The sequence below is a fragment of the Cricetulus griseus genome, chromosome 7 (assembly GCF_003668045.3).
Source record: "Cricetulus griseus strain 17A/GY chromosome 7, alternate assembly CriGri-PICRH-1.0, whole genome shotgun sequence".
Lineage (NCBI taxonomy): Eukaryota > Metazoa > Chordata > Mammalia > Rodentia > Cricetidae > Cricetulus > Cricetulus griseus.
Window position 1 is genome coordinate 119,068,397 of NC_048600.1, and position 19,931 is coordinate 119,088,327.

At 42.5% G+C, this 19,931-nt stretch overlaps 1 protein-coding gene across 4 annotated transcripts in view; it reads left to right on the forward strand.

Annotated features, from left to right (window-relative positions):
• The window catches only part of Map3k3 (mitogen-activated protein kinase kinase kinase 3), a 73,800-nt gene that overhangs the window by 47,319 nt on the left and 6,550 nt on the right, over positions 1–19,931 (forward strand). For all 4 annotated transcript variants that reach the window (XM_027427841.2, XM_027427838.2, XM_027427840.1 and 1 more), the window contains 5 exons: positions 12,633–12,766; positions 16,043–16,116; positions 18,154–18,221; positions 18,424–18,516; positions 19,102–19,293. In XM_027427841.2, the coding sequence (XP_027283642.1) occupies positions 12,633–12,766; positions 16,043–16,116; positions 18,154–18,221; positions 18,424–18,516; positions 19,102–19,293 (561 nt within the window). The remainder of the gene's footprint in view (positions 1–12,632; positions 12,767–16,042; positions 16,117–18,153; positions 18,222–18,423; positions 18,517–19,101; positions 19,294–19,931) is intronic.

Sequence of the window (19,931 nt, forward strand, 5' to 3'; positions counted from 1 at the left end):
ATGTGCATCATGTGCTTGCCTGGTATCCTCAGAGGCCAGAAAAGGGCATTAGACATCCTGGAAACAGAGTTGATGGTGCACGCCCTTAGTCCCAGCACTCGGGAGGCAGAGGCAGAATGATCTCTGTGAGTTTGAAACTAGCCTGGTCTACAGAGTGAGTTCTAGATCGAGCTCCAAAGCTGTAGAGAAACCCTGTCTTGAAAACAACAACAAACAACACAGTTATTAACTACCATGTGCAATAAGTACTCTTAACCACTGAGCCAACTCTCCAACTTGGCTTTTTAATTTTTTATTCATTTATTTTTATTTTTTGTTTTTTGAGACAGGGTTTCTCTGTATTGCTTTGGAGCCTGTCCTGAAACTTGCTTTGTAGACCAGGCTGCCTGCCTCTGCCTCTGCCTCTTGAGTACTGGGATTAAAGGTGTGTGCCACCTTTTGTTTTTTTGAGACAGGGTTTCTCTATGTAGCCCTGACTGTCCTAGAGCTCCCTCTGTAGACCAGAGATACCCCTGCTTCTGTCTCCTTGATGCTGGGTATACCACTATGCCTGGCTTAAATTTCAGTTTTTAAGTTAGAACAGTACTTTAAGTAGAAATACAATTTTCAATATATTTATAAAGACATTTTATCAAGAAAATAAAAGCAATACAAACCAAGTTATTGGAGAAGAGACTGGATGTTGGAGTGAAAAGTCATTAGGTTTTTTTTTTTTAAAGAATTATTTGTTATGTATACAGTGTTCTGCCTGCATGTATCCCTGACTACATTACAGATGGTTGTGAGCCACCATGTGGTTGCTGGGAATTGAACTCAGGACCTCTGGAAGAACAGGCAGTTCTCTTAATCCCTGAGCCATCTCTCCAGCATGTCATCATTAGGTTTTTAAGTAATGATGAAGAGATAGGATGACATATTCAGATTTGCATTGTCAAAAACTATACTGGCTGCAGTGAGAAGGACAGACTAGAAGGACAAGACTGGATCCTGGAAACCACATATTCCAATGTGGTGGTCTAGGTGAAAGAAGACAGATGCTTTGGTTAGTCTGGGAGCAGTGGGAGACAAGGAACAGGTGGATCTGAGTCATCTAGAGATAAACACTGATAAAACTTGGCGTTTCAGTGGTTTTCACTATATACTATGGGGAACTAGGGATGTTTTAAAGATTTTTTTTTTATAATCACCTTAAAACATGAAGCTTATCCTATCACAAGCCTACAGTAGTTTTCCAGGGGTTATGCATGTGAGGTAGTGTTGTATGTGTGTGTGTGTGGGGGGGGGTCTCGTGTTTCCCACAGGTATATACCACCATGCCCAGTTTATTTGGAGCTGGGAAAAGAAACCAGGGCTTTATGCATGCTAGGCAATTACTCTATCACTTGAACTACCTCTCCATTGTCATATCTGGAAACACCTGAGCTTGACTGCCTAGGTGGTTCTGCAATTAAGAGCTCTGGCTGCTCTTCAGAGGACCTTGGTTCAATTCCCAGCACCCACATGGTGGCTCACAACTACCTGTAACTCTAGTCCCAGGGGCATCTGATACCCTTTTCTGGCATCTGTGGGCACTACATGCATATTCAAGCAAACACTCATATACATTTAAAAAAAAAACAAATCTCAAAAACAAAAAGAATTTTTAGAAAAGGAGTAGGGAGCTTGGAGAGATGGGTCAGTAGTTAAAAGAATTTGTTGCCTTAGCAGAGGACCCGTATTATGACTCACAGCCCCTCTTCTGGTATCCATAGACACCAGGCATGCACATGATACACAGACATCAATGCAGAAAACACACATACATATAAAATAAAACTTTAAAAAGGCAATATCTGAGTTTTAATTCCTAATGTTGTTACTACTAATTTGATGTTCAGGAAACAGTATACCCTGTATGGTTCTTTGACTACCAAGTACTTTGAATTGAAGGACATTGAAGGGTCTGAAGATCAGTGTATTTCAATATTTCTTTTGTTCTGTGTCCTGTTCCAATCTCTGCCCCAATGCAGGCCATAGAATAAAATTTTCTTTTCCTTATGGGTCATGGGAAGTTGAGAACCCTCTCTCTTAAAACCTAGAAATACTATTCTAATCTCAACTTTTGTGTAAGAGCTAGCCATAAAGAAATTCTCTGAAGACCACCATCCTAGAATGGGTGCTACCCTATACATGAGGAAAGACCCCATATAGTGAGGCCAAGAAGAATCCTGGCAGGCCTTGATGAGTTTCCCCTCAAATCTGTTGTATTAGATGTACCTTTTTTGTCTAATCATATTTGTCACATTGAGTATACAAATAGAGTTTTCCCTGGGTCTTTCAGTCTTTATGCTATGTCACATAAATCAGTAAATGGAAGTTAATTTTCTTGAGTTATTTTGAGTGTGTGCTGTACCCCTTTGAGGAGTAGGCAAAGGTAGCATATTGTTTCTTCCCTGCAGTTTAACCTACATACATAAAACTCTTAAATATCCCATTTTATTAAATACTCTGTTTTAAAATGCTGAAGGAGTTCTAATACCAAAAGGCTAGAGCTGCTGTAGCACAAATTCTCTTTGGTCTTAATAATAAAATGCAGAGTCAGCTATCTGGGTAAAAGCTAAATGATCAGAGAAGCAAAGCAGCCAGCCACTAAAGTTCTTACCTCTATCAATGCTCAGACCAGAGGAACGATCATGTCCTTCGACTGCCTCCTCAGACTGCCTCCTATTCTTCTCTCTGCCCAGCCATATCCCTTTCTGTCTCCATCCCCTTAGTGCTGGGATTAAAGGCATGTCACTCCCAAGTGCTGGGATTAAAGGTGTGAGCTCTGTTGCTCTTTTAGACTGATAGCCCAGGGTGGCCTTGAACTCACAAAGATCCATCTGCCTCCATCTACCGAGCGCTGGGATTAAAGGTGTATGCCACCACTGCCTGACCTCTATGGCTAACTAGTGTGGCTAGCTTTGCAATCTGATCTATAGGCAAGTTTTATTTGTTAGATCATAATCAAAATATACCACAGGCTGTTATGGCATTGGATTGAATTTTCAGGTATTGAAGGAAGATTGTGGAACTAAGAAAATGCCTTTCATTAAGGCCATTACTAGAAGAGAATCTGGTTTTGGGTGCTGGCAAGAGACAGACCTAATGTTATGTCATGTTGAATTTTAAATGTGTTTGAGACAGTGGAGTAGAGCTATCAAATGGGCAGTTAGATACATGGTCTTGAGGCTGGAGATACAGCTCAATTGGTAAGTGCATGCCTCATAAACATGAAGCCCTGGTTTGGATTCCTAGCACTGCAAATATTCACAGGTCTGTAGCTCAGAGAGGAGAAAGTCAAAGCTAGAAGGAACATAAAGAATGGGGTATTGGTATTATCAAGTTGAAACCATGGGCCCAGAGGAAAGTATGTGTACAGAGATTATAGAAGGAGAAGGAGTCAAAGACAGCTTTAGGAATCTGACCCATATTAGGCAGAAGAAGAAAGGGGGACAACCTGCCAGAGGACATAGGAAAGAAGTGACTGGAGAAGTAGAAGGGAAATTAAAGTATGAGGAAGAGACCAATACCATGAACCAGATTAAGAAGGGTAAGAGGTACAATTGTCATTTTCATCCCCAGATGTCTGGATGCTTACTGTAAGCTGGTCCAGTGTAAAGCTTTCTAGAGGTAGAGGGAGACAGGAAGAGACAAAGATTCAAAGGCACGGACGACTAAGAAAATCCTGTTGTAGAAATGGGGTCAAAGGAGAAGTGGAAGTCAGTCAACTCTAACAGTTCAGCCTCCTGTTTGGGTCTTCTCCCTTAGTCACAGACCTGTGAGTGGTTGAAAAACTGCAGCATAGAGGGAATTCAGCTTCCACCACAGCATTTGTATAGATGGAACAGTACAAGGTACCCCAGTCCAGTTATAGAAATCTTTACTTGATATTCTTCCTCACACTGAGTTGAAAGTCTGCCTTTTCTTAGTTTACCTATTTATCTTTGTAAGTTTGCCTTCAGCAACTCAGATAACATGGCTTAAAATTTTATATGACAGTTCTTGAAATACTTGAAATAGCTACAAAATATTTTAACCTTTATTTTTTTCCATCATAATAAACATACCTAGAATTCCATCATTTTCAAACTAGTTCATGTTAAAAACAACAGAAAATCGTGGTGGATATAGTGATTCCTGCCTAGATATTCCCAGCATTCAGGACATTGAGGTAGGATTGTCATTAGTTTAGTCAAAAGCTGCAGTGTGAGACCCTGACTCAAAAACAACAAAAAAATTCCTTGATAATGCATTTACCCCAAAGAGTTAATAGCCTTGTAGAGAGATCACCAGAGAGACAGATGGAATTTCCCCTATATGAAGGTATCCTTTCTATCTGCCTATGAAAATTCTACCACCTTTGAGTCTGAACTCAAGCACCATTCTTCCATAATCTGCTGGGTGGTACCTTGAAACTATGTAGCCAAGCCTCAACTAATGTATTTATAGAAGGTACATTCTAATTCCTTTGTTCCAGTGTATCTCAAGTTCCTTTGCCTCCCCCAATATAGAGGATTGACCCCAAGACTCCAAGCATACTAACCAAGTGTTCTCCCTGAGCTACACCATCTTTCTTGTCTTTCCACTTTAATCCTATGGTGAGTAGACCAGGCTACAACCCTGAAGATGAGTGGAGGCAATCAATCTTTCTAAGGTGTTTGGTGAAAGCTAATGGCTTAAGGGAGAAGGGTGAATATACATATATGGTCAGAATATCTTTAGAGATCTCAGCAAGTAATAAAGAGAGGAATAAGCTGAAAAAGAATGGGTAAGTAAATAGACCCTAGTTGAGTGGGCTTCAGCAGGGGTCCTTCATGGAGTCTAGGACTAGAATGCTGTGAAAAGGAGAGAAGCCGGTACCGCCAAGAGGAGGATGAATTCAAATGGGGGGGGGGGCAGGACAACACTGAAATCTTTTATTATAGCAATAGGTGGTAGTAGAAAAGTCAAAACACCATGCATAGTATAAACGTCTAATCCTGGGACAAGGTTGTTTTTGGTTTTTCAAGACAGGGTTTCTCTGTGTAGCTTTTGGAGCCTGTCCTGGCACTCGCTCTTTAGGCCAGGCTGGCTTCAAACTAACAGAGCCTGCCTCTGCTTCCCAAGTGCTGGGATTAAAGGTGTGCTCCACCACTACCTGACATCCTGGAACAAGTTTGAAAATAAAAAACATGATAGTAGAGGTAGTTGGTAGTAATACACATTGAGAGAGTAAAATGGTTACATTCCTTCATTCCAGAGGTTCTTTTCTCCTAACAGCAAATTCTCCTGCAATACTAGATAAGATTATAAAGTATATGGTGGTGGTGGCTGCTTCAAAATTGAAAGATAGGTTGTTGTCAGTCCTGTGGGATAAAAAGACTGGGAAGTATTTTTGCACAGCCTTCCCCCGTGTGAGCAGCTCAGGAAATGTTGCTTACACTTTTCTGTTCAAGAAGAAGAAGAAGAAAGATTTGATTATGCTCCTGTCTCCTCTGTCCCCTAAGAAAGAAAAGGATTTAGAAATATCTCTTTGTACTTGCAGTGACCTGCACATTAACACTGACCCAAAGCCCTAGAACTCCCTGTGGAGGCAACTTCCTGACTGCATCAACTTCCTGATAAAGCCTCTCTGAGTAGAGTGAGAGTCTGCATTTCAGTCACAGCACAAGCAAAGAATCTCCCATACTCTGGGGTGACAGTTTATTTCTGCACACATCTTCTCTGAATTAGAGAAGCTAGCAGAGTAACATAATGTAGGAAGAACTTTAACAGTTCCTGCTTATTAACCTGGGCTTCTCTTTCCACTTAGAATACCTTCAGAGGAAGTGACAGATAGGCTGGCTCTTCTGTGGTGCTGGCCTGGGCCCCTTGATGTGACTAGAACAGCACAATCAGCCTCTGGAGGATCAGGAAAAGATGTCCCATGGGAGACCCTTCCCCCTTGCCCTCCAGGACCCTCTAAGACCTACGGAATCAGTTGTACTTTGGTAGCAGAGCTTTGTGCCTTCTGGCTCACTCCTGGTCATTGCTAGTCATTATGTGACCATCAAGTCTTGTAGTCCATTCAACATCATCCTGGCCTGTGCAGCTCCTTACCTCACTTGTTCTCAGCTGCTGATGTGCAGTTGACTTTTTGAAATGAAGATAAAAACAAAACTGAAAATATCCTGGAACAGTTATGCCACCTCCTGGTGTTTCCATTTGCTTCCTCTGATAGTCACTGGTCTGGGGAGACTTCCCTTTCCTGCTCCAGGCAGTGGGTCTGTGCACAATAGCCCCTGGCATGTTGCCCATCAGATAACAAAGCTGGCTTTCTGTAGGCCATAGTGTGGATTGGAAAAAGTGAAAGTCTCTGGCTGCAAATAAAAGCCCAGAAAACTGTTGCTCTTTCCCCAGGTCCTCCTGTGTCTGCCTCAGTGGCCTCATGTGTGCTAGATTTATCCCAACTGCAAAAGCAAGAGAGAATTCAATGAGCTAGTAGTAGAAGGAATGATTTAGACTGTGTCAAATATCAATAAGAAAGAATTTTTCTTTCTAACCCCTTTTAAGAGACATTTTTAAAATGTCCTAGGTAAAATTATAATATCATACTCCAGAGCATCGTAGGTTAAAATGCTAGAAAAGAGCTGCTCTATCTTGTTACAGGGAGAAGAGATTCAATGTGAAATTCCTGATTATGGAACCAGTGAGAGAGTTAAGAAAAGCAGATTTCGCCGGGCGTTGGTGGCACACGCCTTTAATCCCAGCACTCGGGAGGCAAAGGCAGGCAGATCTCTCTGAGTTCAAGGGCAGCCTGGTCTCCAGAGCGAGTGCCAGGATAGGCTCCAAAGCTACACAGAGAAAACCTGTCTTGAAAAACCAAAAAAGAAAGAAAAAAGAAAAGCAGATTTCTAGGTTCAGATACACAAGAAAGAAGTGGTGGGGGTCATCTTAACTGATTTTATTGTTCTGTGAATTCACAGCATAGTCCCCCTAAATTTATACTCAGAGCAGCTTCAGTTTCCTGTAGAGCTTTAAATACCTGGATAGACTGTCTCCTGCAGGCTGTTGAGGTCACCTCAGTGCCATGGCTCAGGGCTGACTGACTAACTTCAGAACTGCTAGCTTTCACTCTATGAGTGAGATGTTGAGACAAGCAATCCACAAAATTCTTTGCCTATTTTCAGGATGATTTTACAGCTTTATGTCAGTCTTCTCATCTGAGACTATGTCCTGAGGTTAGTGCCTCCATGAATCAATTGGAAGTATTCTTGGTGGTAAATTCATCCCATTTCTTCAGCACGTCTGAATGAACCATATGTTGGTTGGAGCAACTGACGTCATTCAGAGGAGTGAAGATCCTTTCATCCTCTCTCTCTCTCTCTCTCTCTCTCTCTCTCTCTCTCTCTCTCTCTCTCTCCCTCCCTCTCTCCCTCTCTCTCTCTCTCTCTCTCCCTCTCTCCCTATCTCTCCCTCTCTCTCTTCCTCCTTCTCCCTCTCCCTCTTCTCCTTCTCTCTCCTCTCTCTCTTTTTGGTTTTTCTAGACAGGGTTTCTCTGTGTAGCTTTGTAGACCAGGCTTTCCTTGAACTCAGAGATCCACCTGCCTCTGCCTCCTGGAGTGCTGGGATCACAGGTGTGCACCACTATCACCCAGCCAGAACTCTGTCTCTTAAAGAATGCTGGGAATAATTTAAACTCCTTAGATGCTGTCAAACACCAGATGTGAGACTCCTGTCATCCCAGCACTCAGGAGATGGAGAGAGGAGGATGAGCTCAAGTCTAGCCTGGTGTATGTAGCACTATCTCAAGCAAACAAACAAAACAAAACAAACAAAAAACATGGTTTCCCCCAGGCATGGTAGTGTATTCCTTTAATCCTATCATTTGAGAGGCAGAAGCAGGTGGATCTCTGAGTTCAAGGCCACCCTGGTCTTTCAGGCCAGCCAGAATTACATAGTGAACCCCTATCTCAACAACAAAAGCTCCACCAACTTTCAAGCACCAGCCTATTACACTGTTTTTGTTCTTGTTTTGTCAAGTATTTTTCTCTTTCCCTAGTTGAGAAAGTTTTGCTAAGGCCCATCTGTTTATGTCCAATATATTCTCTTGGGGTATGAAAAGTACCTCAGCCAGACTTTCGGCAACCCTTGGAGTATAGGTGTACCTACCGTCTGTCCTGGAGCACAGGCTGAGTGAACTATATACAAAGTTAAAACAATGTATATCTTAAATTTTCCTTCTGAAACTGGTTTCTTTCAGGAAAGAGGGAAGTTGCCATTGTGTAGTCACATTTTCCAGAGTAGAATGAATCAGGTTCTCCACACCTCTAGCTACTAAACTTGTTCTCTTTCTTAGCCATTTCCACAGAACATCTTGCCTGCAGAGTTCTATCGCAGAAAATCTAATTCAATAGTCCTGAACTAGACTGGGAAGTAGTTTGCTAAGGGCTGGTACTTTGCCATTTGTGCTGTCTGAGGATTTCTGGGTTGTAAGGGTGAGGTAGAGGGTATAAGAGAGGACAGGGTTATTATGGTTTTGGCTTTCTTCATGATAGGGTAAATATGTTCTCCCCTAATAGGAAAAGGGCTAAGGGAGCACATAAGAAGGCCAGGGAACAGCTTGTTATAGTAAGTTCTCTCTTTAGACCATGTAGGTCCTGAGGATTGTGAGGCCTAGTAGCAAATATTTTTGCCTGTTGACTGGTCCTGTTAATAGTTTCTTGAACCTTCTAAAGACTGTTTTTTCTTCTTAAGTAACAATGTAAAAATACATTGCAGAGTGCCTCAGAGTTACCCAGAGAATGTTTGCAAAGGTCTTTTGCAAACTGCTGAAAATCAAATGAAAAGGAAACTTCTAATTAAGAGCAACATAATGTTACTCATAATAGTCAGGAATTGTGGAATTATGTAGCAGTGAGAGAGACAGTCTCTTGTCTCTGGTCAGAATGTCTTCACTGAGGCCAGTATTGCCTCAACCACCTGAGTGCTGGGATTATAGATAGATATGTGCCACCATGCCTAGCTCAGAGTGTCTTCTTACCTGATACAGTTAAAGAAGGTACTGGTTGAAGGAACAGAGCCCCTGGGACATATGTCCAGGTATATCCATTTAGCTTTTCCTGGATGCCAGCTTCAAAATGTTGGGGGCCCAAAGCTCCAGAGAACTAAGCTGATAAACTAATGCATAGGACTTCCTATTTATAGTTATTTTCACAGTTTCAGTTACCAGCAGTCAACTATCCAGAATTTAATGTTTGTTTTATTCATGGTCTCTTATATCCCAGGCTGGCTTTGAACTCACTATGTAGCAGAAGATGGTCTTGATCTTCCTGCCTCTACTTCCCAGGTGCAAGGATTATATAGATAGGCATGTGCCATGAGGTCTGGCTCTGTTTTTTTTTTTTCTCTCTCTCTTTTAATTTGTGGGCTAGAGAGATGGTCAGAGGTCCTGAGTTCAATTCCCAGCAACCACATGGTGGCTCACAAACATCTATAATGTGTTCCAGTCCCCTCTTCTGTTGTGCAGGCAGAACACTATATACAATAAATAATCTTTTAAAAAAATATATTTATGCCCAGGCTGGCTTCAAACTCCTAAACTCAATTGATCTTCCTACCTCAGCCTCCAGAGCAGGTAAACAATAGGCATGGTCCTCCACATCTGGCTCAGTCAGAAAATATTAAATGAAGAAATCAAGCTGGGGTGTGGTGGTACACACCTTTAATCCCATAACTTGGGAGGCAGAGGAAGGTAGATCTTCAAGTTCAAGGCCTGTAAGGATTCAGGCATTATGCTGGCCTGCCCCTGTCACCTGGCAGAATGCACTCAGACAGTACCCTGGTCAGCCCAGGGTTCCATGACTACTACATCACTATGTAGTCTGCACATAAGTGCAAAGGACCCCTTTAAAAGAAAGACCCTTGCCTACTTACAATCTCTCTTTCCTGCTGTTCCCCTGGGGAAGACAGGACTTTTCCTGTCTCCCTCTTCTCTTCTGTCCTCTCTCTGTCTCTTTACTTCTTTTCTCTTTCCTTCCCCCTCTTTCCCTTTCTAATAAAACTTCTCACTAAGCTCTGTCTGCCTGGCATGTTTGTCCCCCAACCTTGCCTGCCATGGAATCCACCAAGGTTCCCACTCGCTTTATTATAACAGGGCCAGCCAGGTCTATGTAGTGAGACCCCGTTTTGAGAGTTAAAAAAGAAAAAAAAGAAAGAAATCAGAAATACAGTGTCTTGATTACTTTTTTATTGCTGTGAAGAGACCCTATCACCAAGGCAGTTTATAAGACGCAGTATCAGAGGGTGAGTCCATGAGCATCATGGTAGGTAGTACAGTGACAGGCAGACGTGGAATTGGAATAGTAGGTGGGAGCTTACATTTGATCCATGAGCACAAGGGAGAGGAAGGGAGGAAGGGAGGGAGGGAGGGAGGGAAGGAAGAAAGAGAGACAGACTAAAGCTGGGTTTTAAAATGTCAAAGGTTTCAAAGCCTACCCCCATTGACACACCTGCAACAAGGGCACACCCCCTAGTCCTTCCCAAAACAGTTCCATTAACTGGGGACCAAGCATTCAAATATATGCATGTGTGGGAGCCATTCTTATTCAAACTATAACATACAGTGAGCTTTATTTTTTAATTTTTTTTGAGATAGGGTCTCACTGTGTAGCATTGGCTGGCCTGGAACTTACTATGTAGACAAGGCTGACCTGGAATTTATAAGAGATATGCCTGGGATTAAAGAGGTAAAATACCATACTCAGCCTGGCTTTTGTTTCTTTTGGGGTTGTTTTTTGTTGTTGGTTTTGTTTTGTTTTGTTTTGTTTGTTTTTGTTTTTGAGACAGGGTTTCTCTGTGTAGCTTTGGAGCCTGTCCTGGCTCTCGTTCTGTGTTTTTTTGTTGTTGCTGATGTTGTTTTTGGGTTTGTTTGTTTGTTTAAGGCAGGGTTTCTCTGTGCGGCCCTGGCTGTACTGGAACTCACTCTGTAGACCGGGCTGGCCTCGAACTTACAGAGGTCTGCCTGCCTCTGCCTTCCAAGTGCTGGGATTAAAGGTGTGCGCCACCACTGCCTGGCTTGGGCATTTTATTTAATTTTATTTTTAAGATGTATTTTATATATAATTGTGTGTATATGTGTGGATCTGTGTGTAGATATGTATGTGTGTGCTGGTGCCAGCTGAGGTCAGAAGCATCAGATTCTCTTGGTGTTGGGGTTACAGGCAATTATGAGCTACCCAACGTGGATGCTGGGGGATCCAGCTCTGGTCCTCTGCAAGAGCAGTGTGGACTTTTAACTGCTGAGCCATCTATCTGGGCCCAACAATAAGTTTTAAATTGTGCTTCAAGTATCAGGATAAAATCTTACACCATTATTACCTTGAATGTGAATCATGCCTTTGTCCTATGTGTCCATGATACATTTGCAGTTGGCCCATTTGTCACTCAGTGACTATCCCAATTATCAGATTGTATTGCATTATTAGTGCTTGCATTCAAGTAACCCATTTTTGACCTAATGGCTCTAAAGAGTATTGATGCTGATAATGTTATTGCAGTATTTTGTTATAGTTCTACTTTATTAGTTTTGAATTTTCATTGTTTGCTTTGCAATGTGTAGTGCTAGGGATCAAACACAGAGGCTTCCATAGCTAGGCAAGTGTTCTTCAACTGAGCTACATCCTTAGCCCTTGTGGGTTTTTTTTTTTGGGGGGGGTGTCTTTTGTTTTGAAGGGTCTTGTTTTATATATATAGCTTATGCTAGTTTGGAGATCAGTCTCTCTGTTCCTATCTCCTGAGTCCTGAGATTATAGGAGTGCACTGTCTTGCTAAGCTAGTTATTGTTAATCTCTTATTAAACATAATTTAAACATTAAATTTTTGTCATAGATATACATGCTTTGGGTTTGCTATTATTCAGGATTTTAGGCATTCACTTGTGATCTTGCCCAAAAGAGAGAAAGAGGAAGATATGATATTATCAAGAGAAGTGACATTATGAATAATAGATGAGAACATTAACATTTTTATCATGTGTATGCACACACATGTACATGAGCATGCCGTGGCATGTTTGAAGATTAAGGACAATGTGCAGGAGTCAGTTCTCTCCTTCTATCACATGGATCTTGGGGGATGAACTCAAGTTGTCAGGCTTAATGACAAGCACCCTTACCCGCTGAGCTATCTCAAAGTCCTAAGAGCATTTTGTTTGTTTGTTTGTTTGGTTTTTTTGAGACAGATTTTTCTCTGTGTAGCTTTGGAGCCTTTTCTGGAACTCCCTCTGTAGACCAGGCTGGCCTCAAACTCACTGAGAGCCATCTGCCTCTGCTTCTCGAGTGCTGGGACTAAAAGGCGTGAGCCACCACTGCCTGGCTATAAGAGCATTTTTTAAAAAGCTGGCTGACTTCCAGTTTGTGTCACAGAGTTAGTTCTGATCCATGATTTGTGTTGAGGTTCTGTACTATTCCATCTCTGAAAGTAACTTTGTAAGGAAGGGAGGTCGTTTGCTTCCTGGAGCTGAAGATGCTGGGCTCTGGTGCCATGACCATCTGAATTACATCCCTGATCCCTTGGGCCCAGTCTTCTATCTGGCCCTGTTCCTCTTGTGCCTCATGTTGTCTCTGTGGTTAAATCTTCTTTTTGTGCTCTAGGCTCCCAGAACCCTGGCAGAAGCTCTCCTCCACCTGGTTACGTACCCGAACGACAACAGCACATTGCCCGGCAGGGATCCTATACAAGCATCAACAGTGAAGGCGAGTTCATCCCAGAGACCAGCGAGCAGTGTGTGAGTATGGGGGGCCGGGGTGTACCATGATATGTTCAGACCAAGATTGCTCTCAGTGACACATTACAGACCCAGGGAATTTGATGCACATGCCATAGTTCTTTGAAAACCAATCCTACCCCAAGATGGGTTATTCCTTTGAAAGGCCAAAGGTCAGTTCTTTTCAAAGATGCTATCTAAATTTCTTAACTTCACTAGTGTTAGTTGAGCACTTAACAATATCCCTTTTTAGGTCCTCTCACTAGGCCCCTTGTAAAACACCGCTGTACTGTATGTACTATTTGCAGACTTATTACAATGGCCTATTCTCATTCAGCAATTTTAACTATGAACTGACAGATTGTGGTTTTCATTGGCTACATTTTAATTTTGCTATTTCTTGATGAAACGGCTGGGGGGGTTGTAAATTATACTGTGGGACTGGTAAAATAACATGATTTTGCTAATAGCTGTGTTAATTGTCTTTTTTGTTTGTTTATTTGTTATGTTTTGTTTTGTTTTTTGAGACAGGGTTTCCCTGTGTAGCTTTGAAGCCTGTCCTAGAACTAGCTGTTGTAGACCAGGCTGGTCTCGAACTCACAGAGATCCACTTGCCTCTGTTTCCCAAGTACAGTGATTAAAGGCGTGTGCCACCACCACCCCACTAGTTGTCTATTGTTACATAATAAATTGTCACCAATTTGGTCTTAAAACAGTACACCTTTATTGTTTTAGTGTCTTTAGATGGGGAATTCAGACATGCCTTAACTGGTTTGTTTTTTTTTTTCCCTCATGGTCTCACAGGGCTACAGTCAAGGTACTCTCCAACTGCATTTTCTTCCTGAGCTTAGAGTTCTTAGCACAATTTAGTTCCTTATGTTTGGTAGGACTATGACCCTTTTTTTTTTTTTTTTTTTTTTTTTTGCTAGAGGTTGTTCAAGGATTCTATCAGATTCTAGAAGCTGCCTGCAGTTCCTTATTATCAATTTCTCATAGCATGGCCTTCTTCAAGGCCAGTCCAAGACTCAGTTGTTCCAGTCTACAAAATTGGAGTTGTTGTCATTGTCTTCTTCTTCTTCTTCTTCTTCTTCTTCTTCTTCTTCTTCTTCTTCTTCTTCTTCTTCTTCTTTTTTTTTTTTTTTTTTTTTCCGGGATAGGGTTTCTCTGTGTAGCCCTGACTGGCCTGAAACTAGCTTTGTAGATCAGGCTGGCCTTGAACTCAGAGATCCTCCTGCCTCTGGGTTTAAAGCATGCGCCACCACCACCCAGGCAAAGTTGGAGTCTTCTATAATATAATGTAATCATGGGGATGGGCATTCCTATCCTTTCTGCTATAGCCTGTTGGCTAGAACCAAGTCCCAGTTCTACTTGCATTCAAGGGAAGGGTTGAAGGGTTGGTTGTCCACCACAGTGGCGCACCCATTTTGATAGCCAGCTTTTTAACCAGTAACTTACTTAATAAAATTTACACTGGGTTGGGGGGGGGGGGCTGGAGAGATGGCTCAGAGGTTAAGAGAACTGGCTGCTCTTTTCTAGAGGTCCTGAGTTCAGTACCCAGCAACCACATGGTGGCTCACAACCATCTGTAATGAGATCTGGTGCCCTCTTCTGGCCTGCAGACATACATGCAGACAGAACACTGTAGACATAATAAATAATTTTGTAAAATGTCTGTAAAAATACAGGAAAAAATTACATTTTGGGTTAGTCAACTGAGTAAGTCCTCTCTGTTTTATTCTGCTTTTTTTTTTTCAGTGAGCTTGTCTTTATTGCAAAGAATTAAGTTCTTCAAAATTTCTGGAATTTGACTTAAGAAGGGAATATTTCTAACTTATAAAATAGCCAACAGAGGGGGCTAGAAAGATGGCTCAGGGAATTGAGTTTAATTACTAGCACCTGTGTCAGCAGCTCACAACTGCCTGTAATTCCAGCTGTAGCAGATCTCACACTATCTTCTGACTGACTTCCATGGGTATTGGCATCTATCCCCACACATACATATACATGAACACATAAACAAAAACAAAAAAAAAAATCTTTAAAAAGGAGGTGGTCTGGAAAGAAGGCATAGTAGTTAAAAGTGCTAACTGCTTTTGTAGAAGAGCCAAGTTTGGTTCCCATCACCTATACTGGGTGGCTCTCTGCCTAAAATCCTAGCTCCAGGGGATCTGGTGTCTCTTCTGGACTCAGTGGTCTCCTGAACTCGTATGTGCACATGCACACACACACATAATTTAACATCAGAATATGTGGGGTTTTACAGAATGTTCTTTAACGTTCACTATTCAAACTATGAGCTGTAGGAAGCCATTTACACTCTTCCTCCTCCTATGCTCCCACTCCCAGGGGATTTCATATTTAGAGCAGTAACATGCACTGCCTTCAGCTGCAGATTTCTTTCCTGGTAAGAAAATACTGACCATCTGTATTGACCATGTACAGACTTCTCTTTTTTTTGTCATTCCCTAAACAATATAATTTGACAACTCTCTATAGCAAGTGTACAGGAAGATGTGTGTGTAGTTGACCTACAAATACTACTATTGTCTTATGTAAGGGACTAGAGCATGCATGGACTCTGATATCAGCAGGAAACCTGAACCCAACCCCCATGCATATAGAGATGACTGTATTTTGAATTTGAAGGCTGTACTCTATCCTTATCACTCTCTCTGGGGGGTGGGGGATGAAGCCTTTAGGTTAGGGGAAAAAATCTATTCTGAAGATTCTTTTTAATGCATTTGACTATAAGCTAGAAAAATATTTTAATTTATGTAGGTATCTCTTACCTCTTCTTTAGAGCCAGGAACTGGGAGTTTGGCAGTCACTATTTTTGGTTGTGAGCCTAGCCTTTAACGACTGAGCCATCTCTCCAGCCCTACTCACTATTTTATGAGTTTAGATACATGTCTCCTAACCTTTCTTGGTCTGCAGTGTTCCTCTGTGAAATGAGGTAATGCTTGTCTTTGTCAATTATGAGTTATAGAGTATAAACAGAAGCATTATGTTCCCACCCAAACTCCACCATTTCAGGTGCCAGGCACTAAAGTTGATGGGCCAAGAAAATGCCAAAAAGAGAGGCAGTGTCTCTGCTTTGCTCTATTGGCAGAGCTCCTAGGGATGCCAGCCAAGCATTTTCCTTTATCCTAGAGACTTGTCTTTCAAACTTAAGGTAGAGAGTGGTACTACATGGGGAAACAAAGATACTTCCATAATTGACACATGCTAGCTCTGCCTGGGTCAACTTGCTGGGATTTAAGTGGAATCTGTGGTTTGATTGTATGGCTTTCCTTACAGATGCTAGATCCATTGAGCAGTGCTGAAAATTCCTTGTCAGGAAGCTGCCAATCCTTGGACAAGTCAGCAGACAGGTATGGAGGTGTGGGTAGTTTGGGGGAAGGCATTTTTTGGAATGGTTTTAGGAGTAGAATTGACTAGTCCATGTCTCTGATGCCGCCATAGGCCCAGGATTTTGGACAGGCCCTCAGTTTCCCAAACACTCTGAGAATGTTTGAGTACACAATAAAATAAACTTAATAACAGCTTAGAAGAAAACAGTTTATTAACTGTTTGCTGTGTTGTTCCCGGTGTTTTATGTGTTTTGACTTTACACATACTATAGGCTGCCTTTTTTTTTTTTTTTTTTTTTTTACATTATTACTCTAGTTTGGCTTGAGAATCAATAACTTATTGAAATTTGGAAGAAAAATAGAATTCTCACCCTGCCACAGTTTCCAATGTGCCATAACTGGGCTTGTGAGGGTGTTTGGAGCAGGCCTTCACCTCTTTATGTCTAAGAACTCATTTGGGGATTGGGGGTCAGGTAATAGTCTGGGGCTAGAAAACAGGAGTAACTTCCTTCCTTGTTTAATTGTGTGATCAGTTGATGAGGGTAATGATCTTGTGGCTAATCACCATCTTGTAGATGTCACAGGATACATACGTAGTTATTATTATGTAAGGTTCTTTGGGACTTGTTCTCCAATCAGAGAACAAAAAGGTACCAGTAAATATGGCAGGAAGTGCTACCACTGGTCAAGGTATCAGCCAGAACAGGGACTGACTAGCTTTGGACTATCTGAAACTTTGGGGTATCAAGGGAGGATGGTAGTCTAATTGTTTGAAAGTAGGGGGCAGCTCTCCAAAACTATCTTGAGAATTTCTGATCTGTGACCCCCTCAAAAGATACTTGGAGGACGACTACTAGGAAGATGTCTTGGTTAGTAAAGTGTTTGCTGTACAAGCATGTGGACCTGAGTTCAATCTCCCAGAACACAAGTAAAACAGCTGGGTACAGCACTGCACATCTGTAATCTCAGTGCTGGGAAGTTAGAGACAGGAGGATAACTGAGGCTCACTAGCCAGCCAGTACTACTGAATCTGAAAGTTCAAGGTTCAGTGAGAACCTCTGCCTCTAAAATTAAGAGGGAGAACAATTGGGAAAGATACCAGCTGTCAACCTCTGGCCTCCATGTGCACATGTACATCCGCATAATATATGCATACACACACAAGGTACTTGCATGTCAAAGGTCCATTCAGATTTAACTGGATGTTGAAAAAGTAGCTTAGTCTCTTGGTTTCCCTATCTCTAAAATTCGATGTTAGTTTAAGTGGAGGGTGCCTAGTATAGTAACAGAAACAGACTGGAGTAGCATACTGAGTCATGAGGTTGCTTCTTTTGTTTCCTGGCTATGTCCTTGGGCAGATAAAGAGGAGTCTAAGTTTTAGCCTGTAGGTGATCAGTGAAGACTAGTAATAACAGCAGCTACTCAATAACTGGTACCTGCTATTACTTTTATTATGTGTCCTACCTTACAGAGGTATGAGGATTAAATGAGGAAAAGCTCACTCTGTAAAATAAGTAAACATTCTTTGCCAGGCAGTGGTAGCACACACCTTTAATCCCACTACTCAGAAGACAGAGGCAGGCTGATCTCTTGAGTTTGAGGACAGCCTGTTCTACAGAGTGAGTTCCAGGACAGCTGGGGCTACACAGAGAAAAAACAAACCCAAAAAAAAGAAGAAAAGAAAGCTTGCTTTCTTTAAACTGTTTTCATTATTACAGCTGAGGCCAAGTTGGTTTGTTGTTATTTGATTTGGTTTGGTTTTTACAGTTCTTTACCTGCTATAGAGATTGGAGATTAGGAACAAGGCCAAGAATGGAAAGGGGACAAACAGCCAGCATGGAATGCAGACTAAGTATAGTCGCTACTCCTGTTTGACCTCGGGCTAGTTAAGTGGGGTTGTGAGCACCAGAGACCAGGCTCCAGGCAGAGCAGCTTCCTCCACCTCTCACTCTCTGAACATCATTTGGAAGGGAGACCACCTAGATACCTTTGTTCTGCCCTCTGAGCTACTCTAAATGTGCACTGGAATTTATTTTGTAGTCTTTTATTTTTTTCCAGCCCATCCTTCAGGAAATCCCAAATGTCCCGAGCAAGGAGCTTCCCCGACAACAGAAAGGAATGCTCAGGTAAGTGCCACAGAGCCTAGGTAGGTACTTCAGGGGCTGGGAAGAGTGTCTTCTTGGGACCACAAATACCTCTAAGTTGGGAAGCCAAACTCTATGGTAATTTTCCTGGAACTACTCTCTAAAGTCTCAGGAGGCCTAGGAGCTTAAGTGACTCATCCATATTGACTCACCCACAGTCTAGTAATTCTCCTGTCTTACTCAGATCGGGAGACCCAGCTCTATGATAAAGGAGTCAAAGGCGGAACCTATCCCAGGCGCTACCATGTGTCTGTACACCACAAAGACTACAATGATGGTGAGTGCTCTACATTGCCCCCTGCTGGTTGGCTAGTGAAATACCAAACTTTTGCCTGAAAAAAAAAAAATCACAAAAGCAGGGTTTAGGGGTTTGATGGAAAGGAAACCAAGTACTCCAGCTTATGTGTTTTCTCTTATTCCTGAGGGCAGATATGGGGGGGGGTGTTCGTAGAAAAAGATGCTGTCAGTGGAATGCTGTCCTTTGAGTACACATATATTCAGGGTGCCACCTCTCTGCTGCCATCTTCTGCAGCATTAACAGATGGACTGAAGCTGTGGCAGAGGGATCAGGGGTAGGAAGCTGAACAGAACACATGAGTTTGTTTTGTGTAGTATGCCTTTTTGTTAGGCCTGAGGATCAGTCTTATGCCTTATTATGTTCAGGGCTTCTTTAACCAGGCAACTTCCTAGTTTCTGCTTTTGTCTTGACTCTTAGAGAGCTGGGACAGCAGCCTTCCTGGCATGAGTCAGGTGTGGGAGGGCAGGTGGGATGCACCTGAGCTGGCTGTCACTGCATCTACTTTGCTCTGGGTTTGTGGCCAGCGCTCTGACTTGCTCTGTCCATATTCCTGCACCTTTTTAGGCAGAAGAACATTTCCCCGATTACGGCGGCATCAAGGCAACCTATTCACTCTGGTCCCCTCAAGTCGCTCCTTGAGCACAAATGGCGAGAACATGGGTGTAGCTGTGCAATACCTGGACCCCCGTGGGCGCCTGCGGAGTGCAGATAGTGAGAATGCCCTCTCTGTGCAGGAAAGGAATGTGCCGACCAAATGTGAGAAGTGTTCCTGACTGGGAGAGTGCTGTGGGTGCCGAGACAGGCTGCAGGGACAACAGCTCACCTGTGGCACCGAGTCCCCACTCAGAGTTTTGGAGAAAGCACCACACCCTAGAATGTAGGCCTGACCTGATGGCTGTATGATAGCCATTTCTTCTTCCTGGTCTCTAGTTTTCCCATGTTTAAGCTAAAGAGCATACTCTCAGTCTTTACCCATTCAGATATTTAGGAGCAAGCTGGGCATGGTGGTATATGCCTGTGATCTCGGCACTCAGGAAGCTGAGGCAGGAAGATTGGATGCTTGAAGCCTGCTTGAGTTACATAGTGAGTTCAAGGCCAGCATGTGTTATACACCATGGCCCTGTCTCAAAAACATAAAAGATAGATGAAAAACATGTTTAGGAGCTTTGAAAATAAAGTTATTTCATCATCACAAAAGTCCATTTTACCAGTCCCCAGCTTCTCAGAACTGTCCTTGAGGTCCTATTGGCCAAGAGAGTGGGGCTGCACAAGAAGGAAGGGATGGATGGTGCTGGGTACCAGGAGGATCTGAGCAGGGTTCTGTAATTGTCAGTAAGATAGGAGGGTCCAAGTACAGAAAGTCATGGTCTAATGCTGTCTCTCTTGCTACTCTC